Here is a 12203-nt window from a genome sequence, read left to right on the forward strand (position 1 = left end):
TTTTAGGTATCATCTTTCTCAAGTAAGACAAGATTTCATTTGGAAACAAAGACTACAGGTCATTAATCTATTTCCATGATGCAAAGAAAGCAGCATCAGTGGTTACAAGCTGTTTTACACATATAAACATAGGGAATAGCATAAAATGAGTATTTAATTTTTTATACAGTATTACAATACCCAAATTAAGCTGATATTCAAATACAGATTTTAAACTATTTCTATTGTATACTGGTATATACCTTGGTCCTTTACAGGTAATGACTGTTTGAGATTTCTCTGTGCAGCAGCACTTTCGGCATTAGCCTTTAGGAATATATCCGCTACAGTAAGTAGAAACTCCATGCTCGCACAAAGGTATATCTCTTGAACAACAACATCAAGAACAGTGCCATCTCTCCCCTGTTTGTAGTTTACATCCACCATAACTTTCTTTTCAAATCCATGTTTCATTTCCACCATTCTGAAAGACAATTAAGGAGGCATTTAATGAAACAATAAAAAGCTAGCCACAAATACTGGAAAACACTCAACACTCTCATTACAGATGCAATACCTTAACAAGACCAAATTTAAACAGCAACACAGATAACTTTAGAACACGACCAATACAAATATTTGTGCAAATTTTATGTACTTTTAAAACTAAGTGGAATCCCACACACCAGTAACTAAAGGTGTTAATAATTTTAACAAGCCAAAGCATCATATTTCCTTGTTTACATTTCAAAAATACTACATTTTACTTAAGTTTGTTACTATTCATGAAACATCACCTCAGTCTTACTCAGCACTTCATTAAAGTGGAAAGTGAAATTGTTTGTTATGTATATTTATTAAACTCATATTTAAAGTTCAGTTTATTTCATTGTTTGTATCTAGCACTGGTGTCTCATAAAGATATGTGGAACAAAAGTCACATGAAACACATAAATCCCCAGTAACATGTACTTTAAGAAGCCCCACATTAAAACAACTGTGGTTTTAACAGAATACTAATAAAACTGAAACATTATGAACTCTGTCTAACTCTAATAAACAGTAAATTATATAATATTACAGACCTTGGTGTGGCCTTCTGGATTGACTGTCTTTTATCATCTAATGTACAGTTTGCTAGTTTGACTGAAGCATTCATTGAACCATCTGATAACATTTTCAGAGCAGCTGACATGAGAACTAATTTAAACTCTGCAAGCTTCAAAAGGTCATCTCTCTGATCCAAACTGTTGACCTGTTTAAATAAAACATTTGTAGATTTCATTACAGGTAATAAAAATAATATATAGATGTGATAATCAGTTAAAATAAAATTCTGTATATTTTCAATAATAATAAATAAACCCACTACTAATTCAAAAGCCAGCCACAATCAACAACCAACATATAAGAGAAATCTTTCAAAGAGCAAAGCTTTGCCCTTCTACCATCTTCCTAAAACAAGCTTACAAAAGTGAAAGACCTAAGTTTCTAAGAAATTACAAACTTTTAGTCAGAAATCTGGTGACAGTTTTTTTAAGTTGAAACCAAGATGAATATAAATTCATTCCTATGGACAAATTCAAGAGTCTTTCTCCACCATTTTGTGTGTGTCCATGTACCCATCTCTACGTGTAACTAATGAATATGTTTCATTCCTCTGCACACTTTTCTTTCCAAACTATATTTTAAATTAACATAAATTTTAATCAGATTTTTAGTCAAGTGACAGAAGATGCCATGTATTATGTGCTACCGCAGGTTATTCTATTTCCTGTAGTATCCAACAATCAATTTAGCTAAAATAGCTGTTCTCTTATTTCCATCACATTTATTATTATTGCTAGAACGTACTTTCTCTGTCATAAGTTAAGCCATACTTGTTCAGAATTTCCAGGACTCCAGGCAACCTTCAAGCTGCTCTTTGTAACCAAAATTATACTTACCTGTTTTGAATTTGGACTATACAACACTAAAGTCAGAGAGTCAAATCTGAAGTCCAGTTTTAGTGTTGTTTTTATTTTCATAGGTGAATGCAATTCCACCACAGCTGATGTCACAACAGTTACACCTTTAAGGAATCAGAAAAATGGTTAATATTAAGGAAATCACCTGAATGCAAATAAGGAAAAATCTGAAACAAAACATTCTCGCTTATGACCATAAAGACAGCAATTTCCTTTTTTCCCCCACATGTAAATCCATCCACACTTAACATGTTTTTCCGGCTTTATGTAACTACTTTTGGCAAAATCACACAATGTTTGAGAATATGAAACACTTGCCTTACATATTCTACGTGAGATTTGTACTGTCTTTAAAACACAGATGTACAACTTCCTCTTAATATTCCATGGTAATGTGTGCAACAGTGTTACAAACAATACAAACTTACTTTCATCCTTATTTGTTCATCTGCCACATTGTTGCTGGGTTTCATATTTAATAAAAGAATTCAACAAAAGATGCTTTCCTTGACTAAACTTGATTTTCTGGTGTGCTGAACAGTCAATGGACAGTGACAGGTATTGAATAGGAACAACTTTTAAGGATGTCATCATTACAACAGACAAAGAGATCTAAATCAGAGCAGCAACAAAACCAATATACACAGGAAAAAGTAAAATGGCACCATTCCAAAGTTGGAATGTTAACAAATGCAGTCAACAAACTTTTAATTGCTGTTTTTGCATTACGGCCAGGAAAACTAGACCCTTACATCACGCATCACGCTCCAAAAGTCACTACAGTTGCTCCTATTCAGTATTATTACTGACAGATACGGCTCAAACCACAATAACAAAGTAATAGATCCAGTGTCAACCAACCTCATCAGCCAAGGAGGCACATAGTGACAGCAGCAACAACAGCAGCAGTGGCTTCAGTTGTAGGGTAAAATACCTCTAAAGTGCCTGGCAGAAGGTTCCTGGAAAGGAGATTTCTCAGGGAAACCCAGGAGATCAGAGACACCTGGTATAGCCCAGAAGCTCTACTAAGTGAGGCCTTCATGGTGAGTGCCTTGCCAGAGCGACCAAGAGAGATTTAAACAACTCTAGTGAGCAGGAGCAACTTGGAGCAAAATGAAAAGCTAGGCAAACTGGATATGGCACATCAGAACGACGTGGCACAGTATTTGCTGCAGCTGCTCACATGGGCAAGGCATGTAGGTGGGCAGACCGACCTTCCCAGCTCCTGAGGAGAGCTCATCTGGTGGTTTTCACCTACCCCATGAGGATACAACAGTGATCTCCATAAAAGCCATTGCTGGTAGGAGCACAGCAATCCAAACCAAGCTTCCTCAGAAGCATGCACCTGTTCAGGTCTGTGGCTAAAGGGAGTGCTTGAGCTTGGCATTAGCATCAGAGAGCAGAAGAGACTAGACTTGTGTGCAGTGGGACCAGGTGGACGACCTGCTGAGCCTGATGGCTAACCTTAGACAGAAAGTAGAGAGGCTGAAGAGAATCAGGGGGTCTGACAGAAAAATAGACTGGTGAAAATTCCTGAGAGAAATGCAGGAGGTGCAAGCTCAGAATAAGTCAGAGGAATCCTAACATTTTCTGTCATCAGACATTAGGAGGGGATCAAAAACAAAAGAGGGAAGTGGAAACAAGTCCCGGCTGGGCTCAACCGGAGAACTGTCTCCCTTGTCTTCACAGGTAACCTTAGGAAACAGGTATGAGGCTCCAGAACCTGAGGGTGATGCAAATGATACTGAAGATGAAGGTCTACCTGAGGGGTTGCCCAGAGCAAGTCAGTCAATCAAATGCATCACAATTTCAGGTTAAGAAAGAAAGAAGAATAATTGTTACAGCTCTCTTCTGAGGGTAACTAAGGGCCCTGCATGCCAGCTCGACCCATCCCACAGCGAAGTCTGCTGCCTTCCTGGAGCTCAGGTAAGACACACTACTAGGAGACAGGATCTGGAACACAAGTTGTGTTCTCTTCTGTCTGTCAAGAAAATCATGCAGATGAACACCTTGGTAACATAATTCTGTGTTATCAGAATTTTGTGTTTGTTCATCATGGGTCAGTTTAAAGAAGACTGAGCCTTCTGGCACCAAACAGCATCCTACTGTCTCAAAGGGGAAAAAGGATTTTAGCTTAGGAGTTAGCAGAGCTTGTTGAGAGAGCTTTAAACTAGATTTGAAGGGGAACGAGAACAGCCTAGTTGACAGAGATAAGGTGTGGGAAGGGGAGAACTACAGTGACCACCAAAGCAGCAAAAGGAGGCTTAAGAGGGAATACATTTAGTGAATACAAGCATCTGAAGATGTAACCACAAGACAGACTAGGGGGCATCCCTTTGCACAATAAAATACTTCCATAATGTGCCCGTACACCAATGCACACAGTGTGGAAAACAAACAGGAGAAACGAGAAATGTGTGTGCAAAGGACTTTGACCTAGTTGCAAAGTTACAAAGATGTGGTGGGATAGCTTACAGGACTGGAATGTCCTCATGAAAGCCTATAACCTGTTTAGGAGAATCATTCTATGTGAGGAAACACCCAGAATGTATCAAGCTCTGTCTTGCAGTGGATGATGAACAAGTCAAAAGCTTATGGGTAAGGATAAAAGAGCAGACCAGTAGGGAAGACACTGTTGTGGGTGTTTGCTACAGGCTATCCAAGCAGGAGAGGGAAGTGGATGAGGCCTTCTATACACAGCACAAAGCAGCCTCAGAAACACAGACACTGGTTCTGTTGGGGGACTTTAACTACCTTGACATCTGCTGCAGAACCATCACGTGAAACACAAACAGCCCAGCAGGTTCCTGGAAAGCACTGATCACAGCATCTTGTCATGGATAGTGAAGTATCCTACAGGTAATGCTGTGCTGCTTGGCCTCACACTAACAGGCAGGGAAGGCTTTCTGGGGGATGTGAAGGCTGGGGGCAGCCTTGGCTGGGTAGTGATCATGAGACTGTGGAGTTCTCATTGGGTGAGGAGTGAACAATGCAGCAAATAAGATTGTAACCATATGGACTTCAGGAGAGAGAACTTTAGCCACTTTAGGGAATTGTCTTGAAAGAATCCATGGGAACATGCCATGCAGGAAAGAGGAGTGGATATTCAAGGATCACTTCCTCCAGGCTCAAGGACTGGCATCCCAACACAGGCAAACGAGCAAGAAATCAGGCAAAGGGGCAAGAGATCTCCACAGATGAATAAAGGGCTTCTGCTACTGCTCACACGTAAGCAGGAAATACATAGGAGACGTAAATGGGGTGAAGCTACTTCAAATGCATGTAGAGAGGTTGTCAGGGTAAGCTGAGACAATGAACTTCATCAGGACATTCATCAGGAATTAGATCCAGTCAAAGATGTCAAGGACAACAAGAAGGGCATCTCCAATAAAAAAGTAAAGCTAAGGATAACATGGGACCACTGCTAAATGAAGGAAGGACACTGGTAGCAGAGGAAGTGGAGGAATTACTGAATGTCTTCCTTCCATCAGTCTTCACTGAAAAGACCAGCCCTCAGGAATCTCTGACCCAGGAGGCCAGAGTACAGGCATGTTGGACAAAAGCCCTTCCCTTGGTCAGGGAGGATTGGGTTAGAGGACACCTGTGCAATCTTGACATGTACAAGACCATGGGCCCTGATGAGATAGATTTATGAATGCTGAGAGAGCTGACTGCACATAATCATCTTTGAAAGGCTGTGGTGGTTAGGAATGATGCCTGAGGACTGGAAGGAACCAAATGTCATCAAATAGGGCAATGAAGGAGGACCCAAGGAACTACCAGCCAGTCAGCCTCCCTTCAATCCCTGCAAAATTGATAGAGTGCCTCATTCTGGAGGCCATCTCTTCTATCCATGTGGAAGACAAAAAGGTAGTCAGCAGTAGTCAACATGGATTCACCCAAGGGGAATCAGGCTTGACCAACCTGAATGTCTTCTATAATGCAATAACTACCTGGATGGATGAGGTAAGAGTAGTGGTTATTATCTACCTGGACTCCAACAAGGCTTTCAGTAATGCCTCTCATAACATCCCCAGAGAGAAACTCAGCAAGTGTTGCCTGGATCAGTGGACAGTGAGATGGACATGGCTGAAAATTATGGATAGGAAGTTCCAAAGAGAACTTCTTTCTTGTGCAGATGACAACACACTGCCTCAGATTGCACAGAGAGGTTGTGGAGTCTCCCTCACTGGAGATAACTAAGAACTGTCTGGACACAACCCTATGCCATGAGCTCCGGGATGCCCCTGCGTGAAAAGGGAGGTAGGACCAGATGACCCGCTGTGGTTTCTTACAATATGATCCATTCCGTGATTCTGTCAGATCCTCTTGACTGATCCAGCCCCCCGATTATTACCCACTTCTGTTAGTACAGGTTGGCAATGACGACGTCGAGGAAAAAAGTCCTACAGCAATTAGAAAGGACTTCAGGATGACTGGTTGAAGGAACAGAAGCATAAGGTGGTGTTTTCCTTCAGTAGCAGGGAAGAACACTGAAATGAACAGGAGAACCCACCTGATAAACACATTGCTTGAAGGCTGGTGACATCAGTGGAATTTTCTTTTTTTGACCGTGAGGCAACTGATGTAATACCAGGACTGCTGGGGACAGATGAGGTTCATCTGTCTTAAAGGGTTTTTTTTCCCTAAACAGAATTCCTAAAAGGATTCTTGCCCATGAGTTGGCAGGGCTCATAAAGAGGGCAATCTTAATTATTCTGTGATTCTACAATATTGGTATACACAAATGAATCTGGCATCCATATTTACCTGCAATATATTGACAATAATACCTAAAAATGCAAGATGATATAATTTTAGAAAATATTACCTGCAGAATGCTGAGAAGTACCATGCATTTCACTGGAATGAGTAGCTGAAGCTTTAGATTCTGGCAAAGCTGTTGATGCACCAGAGCTTTCACCTGCATTTTCATTTAGTGTCCTTAGAATTGTGGTAATATCTTCCTGACTGAGAATTAGCTTTAAAAAAGATTGGAATGGAAGTCAGAACAACTCAGTTTGTGTAACTTTTGGCAACTAAAGCCCAAGCTTACAAATAAACAGGGAAATCAAATAAACCTCATCTGAGAATCTGTTTAGGATGCTGAACATTTTTCTCTAATTCATACAGCTCCTTACAGTAATTTCTAGAAATCAGAAGTCAGTCACACATCGTTTTCATCCACAAACTCTCCCTACCAAGTTACAATTCAGAAACTGCTATGTCAAAATGTACAGTTTGACACTTTATAGCCTTTGTATTTTTAACATTAAATTTAAATTATGTTACATTTAAATTTTAATTTACAATAATTTATGTTAAATTTAAATCACCCTAGGATGAATCCCATCTGGCCCCAAAGATCTGTGAGTGTTTATGTGGCACAGCAGGTCACTAATAATTATTCAAATAGTACAAATACAAGTAGTTCAAATGGTAAATATTCAGCACTGCTATTGAAAAACCCAATAAACCCCAACTTTTCCAATTCTTCACTGAAAGACATTGACAGGTAAAAGGCTAGAAGAGAATAAGCATTTTTAACTTGCAACAGTAATGCATAGTACAAAATCTGCCTGGAGTATCACAGATGGAATACAGAGCTTAAATTACAACAGAAATCTATTCATTTCCTTTTTCCCCTATGAAGCAACAAAATCAGTTCTAACTCTATTTCTTGAAATCAAACAATACCTTAACTACTGAGCTTGGCCTTCTATAGAGAAAAATGAATCTATTTTCCACTAATATTTTAATAGCTGCTTTCAGAAACAAGCGCTTACATTCATAGGCTTGAGTCGGCCAGATATTTCAATATCGGGAACTTCATTATACCATGCAGCAGCTAAATTCCGTTCAACAGCTACTTCCAGACTGACTGGCTGCAGCATCTGTACTTCAGTTTGCAAAGAATCTTCCTCATAGTAAGATCTGTGAAAAGAAGCAAAATACTCCCAGATTTCACATATTTCACATGCTAAAAAACACATTTCTGTCTTTTTCTCATCTTTTTAAAACAATGCTACAAAACTGCCTTTATACTACTCCAAGTAGCTCTAGTTGAAGCCTTACTCCACTAAGTAGACCTCTCTCCTTTTTAGGGAGGAGGTATCAGGCAAGTACCAGGCATGCAACACAAACTCTTGCCAGTCAGGACCTCTTACCTGCTCTCCAGTGGAGAGTAATTCCTTCTTTCTTCAAATGTATTTGAAAAGCTCCTTCCATTTCCTTTCCCTCCATGAACCCCCTGAATCAAGGACCATTTTCAAACAGTTCTTTATGTCTGTCTAACTCAGTACCTTTGCTGCTATGCATAGCTTGAAAATCCCATCAAAACAGTCTAATATAAATAGATACAGCTTGTCCCAAAGTAATGAATATTGCATAAATCTGTAGTACTACACAATTTACCCTGAACAAACATTTGCTTGTTTAAAGATGCACAGATTGCTCTTTTTCCTGAACCACACATTTTCATTGCTTTAAAAAGATATCAGTTTCCTGTTATATTCCAAGATAACAGTCTGTCAATCAACAACCATTAGCTAATTATTTAACTACTCCTTGAAGCTCTCTAACTGAAGAATCCCAAAAGGATTAAATGAAATTACAAATACTGACATTACATTACCTGTATAACTTCAGTTCACTCAATTTCACCGTCATAGAGTCAATAACAGGTGGGAGACTACACCGTGCTTTTGTTTTAGCAATAAAGAATTGGTTCTTCACGGTTATTAGACCAAGATCAGCCACTAGAACATTTGCAGACATTGCTGACTGTGGAATTATCACAACAGGTGCTTTGATATTGATGTCCAGCGCCAAACGGGAACTACGCTCTGCTAACTCCTTTACACCTGTAGCTGCTTTCTCCGCTGTTCGAACAGTTGCCTCAGTAAGAGCTTCCTTGGCAGCTTGAAAGTTATTTATAAAAGCCTAGGAAAGGAACACAGATCTCAGGAATTAATCATTAAGAATTACAGTACTTCAAAAGTACTATGAATCATAGTTATTTAAATAGCGAAACATCCTAAAATGTTATTTTTTCTATACATTTTGTCCAAATTCTTTAATAGAATAAGAAATTAATAGATTAATAATAATCTTCCCTCAAATATTATACATTATATAAATACAAAAATAAATTTCCATACTAAATACTTGGAAAATTAGATGGAAAGAGCAATGACCTTGTAACACGACTTGTAGGAATTACAATTTATTTAATCATATGAGCAGTAAAAGATTGATTTACTTAGTAGAATTTATGGAAATTCTACTGGAAAGGGCATTAATTTTCATGGTTTCTTATATTTCAGTGTTACAAATAACAAATGGTACGTATATTTAACAGTCACAGATCATCTAAGAAAAACACTACTATTAATAATAGTGAACCTTTTTGCTAACTCATCTGCTCCACAGAAACAAACATATGCAGAAGAAAGACAAAAGCCCAACCATTAATCCCAGTAAAGTTTTTACAATAAGAGCTCTTACACAAACGGACACCACCCAATATGGAACACTCATCCTTTCTTGCTCTGATAATTTCACGAGGATGCTAAGAAACAGTATCCAGAAAATTTAACTTACCAAAATAGATGAAACAAACTTGTTGACAAAAACTACTTGAATACAGCCAACAGTTAGGTAAATACGATTGTCAACAACATCCATATTTGTATATGCTATGCCATCTGTAGCATTCACATATGATACCATTCTGAAGTTGAAGACTTCTTTTCCTGTGATGTAAAGAGCCTTAAGAAGGAAAAAAAATATATCTCTACTGTAAAAACTTACATATTGGAGAAACTTCACTTCAAAACATAAGGTAGTACCTCACACCAGTACGGCCTTTTAACTTCAAGTAGCTCAACAACATATGAAAAAAAAAAAATCGAATTTTAAAAATCCATTGAAATAGCTGAAAATATTCAGTTGACATGTCAGCTTGAGTAATTTGCTTCACTAAAGTCAACAGAGTAAGAGGCACAATGAGCAGCTGAATATCACAGTTACACAAATTAATGTCAGTCGAGTAATTACTGGTTGTGGGAGCAAAATCAATCTGTCATATAGACAATGTCACTCCCAACAAATACAGTAATTATGACTGAAAAAAGTCACAATAGAAAGTAGAGTCTAAAAAATCACTTTAATTTAGCATCCATTAAAAAAAATCAACTATACATGCATATGTCTACCTTTTTATACAATGCTGTCTCATCAGAATCCACAATAATGATGTTCTTCAATTTTGCAGTTACATCAGTTGCTGCTTTCTTCATGATCACTTGGCTATCCAGACCTCGAAAACAAGACGTACAAAATTGATATACTATTACAGATACAAAGTTTTGTGCCTTTGTGATTAAAGTTTTGTTCCTACCTTCAATGTGAATTTCAGCTATTCTGTGTTTTTTCTCTCTGATAAAAATACGCAAACATGATAAATCCGCACAGATAATGAGGTCAATAACATCTTCACACTTTGATTTTTTTGATGCTGGGGAAATAAAAAATAACAGAAGTTACCACTCATCAATGATGACACTATTTTGGTATCCCTTTGAACAGCACAGCAAGCAAGAGATTAATGCTCCTCAAGTATAAAGTAATAACCATACGGCCATCAAATGCCTCAATCCATACCAGGAAAAAAATTATAAACAACAATTTATATGTCTTCTATTTACATTGACTTAGTGCCTCTGATATGTAGCAAAGATATGCCCTGACCTATATGTCAGAAAACTGCACACGGCTAAGGATACAACCCTATAAATACATATAATTCTAAGCAGAATTTCTCATATCAAACATCATTGACAGGTTTACAAAAGTAGAACATTAGTTTTATTCCTTAGTTAAGTGAAGAGAGAGGACTGAAAAGAGGAAAGAATAATAAAGAAACTTACTTAATTTTTTAAGAACATCCTTCTTCTCCTCTGTTTTTTCATGGACTGGTTCTTCCACAACTTTAGTTCCTTGTTTAGGAAGAAGATTATTCAGATAGTTCATAGCATTCAGTAGAGCTTCAGTATGCAAATGAATATCTAGAGAAGAAAAGTTCACCTAAAAGAAAAATTTTTGTTTATTCAGTATACCTCCCCTCCCAAACTGAGAAAATTATGTTAAAAATTATATCATACCTTTATTTTCTGTAGAACATTCTGACAGACAGTTTTCAGTTCTGGTCCTTTAATATCAGTCTATTTCACCAAAAGTGCACATAAAAAACAAATCAGAAGGTTGTAAATTCCATTAAAGAAAACTAATTTTCAAAACCACTACAACTTAAGATGCAAAAGTTATTCTCTTGAAGGAGCAGAAAGACTTAGCAAATATCATTCAAGATGTTAAAAACATCAGTAAGTAAAGAAAAAAAAAATCTTCAACATCTGCTGCATATTAATGTGATGTTTATAACAGGCTTACAATTGAAAAGCAAACTCTAGTCTTTCCTAACCTTTATATACTCCAGAGTGAGAAGATCATCTTCTACATTATCCAGTGTAGTAATTATGTAAACTGGCTTGTCATTATCATCTAAAACAAACGAAAAAAGAGAATATAGAAATTTACTTTTTTAAAATAAAAAAATTAAAACTTTCTTAATCTATAAACTGCCAACTAGGCTACTAGCTGTTCATTACTGTTTAATCACAAAAACTCTTTTGCAGATGAAAAATAGTTAAACATCTCTCTACAATCATCAGCATCAGAACATATTTACCAAACTACTAATAAGAGAATGAGGTCCTGATTTACTTGCCCTCAGCCCTGCATTTAACTTATGAAGCAAATCTTGCTGATTTGACAAAAGCCCTACAGAGGTTTTGAAGACAAACTTAGAGAGTTATTTGTGAATAATTCCTTGACCAGATTATAAATACTTACCAATATACTCTGGGCACAGAAGACCAACTTCACGAAGGAAAGCGCTCCCAGTCATGTCAAATGTTCTTAATTTAAGCTCAGTGCCTAAACCCAAAATATCAAGCTGGAGCACAGGCATCTCAGTATCACCAGTAAGACGGCATAATTTAATTAAGACCTGATAAAAGAACCAAAACACACACAAAAAAACAGTAAGGGATTATAAGAAGTATACAATTGGTTTATGTCTATGTGTGTATTGATAATTTAATTTTATACAGCAAATGCCTTGGAAAAAAATAAACAATTCAATAAGCAGTACTGGTTCCTGTTATTGTAAAAAAAACTTTGAACATGCATGTAGGT

General features: G+C 37.4%; 1 protein-coding gene across 1 annotated transcript in view; it reads right to left on the reverse strand.

The window, feature by feature from the left end:
• VPS13A (vacuolar protein sorting 13 homolog A) overlaps positions 1–12203 on the reverse strand; it is a 106785-nt gene that overhangs the window by 51938 nt on the left and 42644 nt on the right. The window contains exons 26-38 of the mRNA XM_066339086.1: positions 11859–12015; positions 11428–11507; positions 11111–11170; positions 10877–11033; positions 10348–10464; positions 10163–10266; positions 9549–9716; positions 8581–8888; positions 7733–7880; positions 6778–6928; positions 1926–2050; positions 1065–1234; positions 243–463 (exon numbers count right to left, since the gene is read on the reverse strand). Coding sequence (XP_066195183.1) covers positions 243–463; positions 1065–1234; positions 1926–2050; positions 6778–6928; positions 7733–7880; positions 8581–8888; positions 9549–9716; positions 10163–10266; positions 10348–10464; positions 10877–11033; positions 11111–11170; positions 11428–11507; positions 11859–12015 — 1966 coding nt within the window. The remainder of the gene's footprint in view (positions 1–242; positions 464–1064; positions 1235–1925; positions 2051–6777; positions 6929–7732; positions 7881–8580; positions 8889–9548; positions 9717–10162; positions 10267–10347; positions 10465–10876; positions 11034–11110; positions 11171–11427; positions 11508–11858; positions 12016–12203) is intronic.

This window comes from Sylvia atricapilla, chromosome Z (genome assembly GCF_009819655.1).
Source record: "Sylvia atricapilla isolate bSylAtr1 chromosome Z, bSylAtr1.pri, whole genome shotgun sequence".
NCBI lineage: Eukaryota > Metazoa > Chordata > Aves > Passeriformes > Sylviidae > Sylvia > Sylvia atricapilla.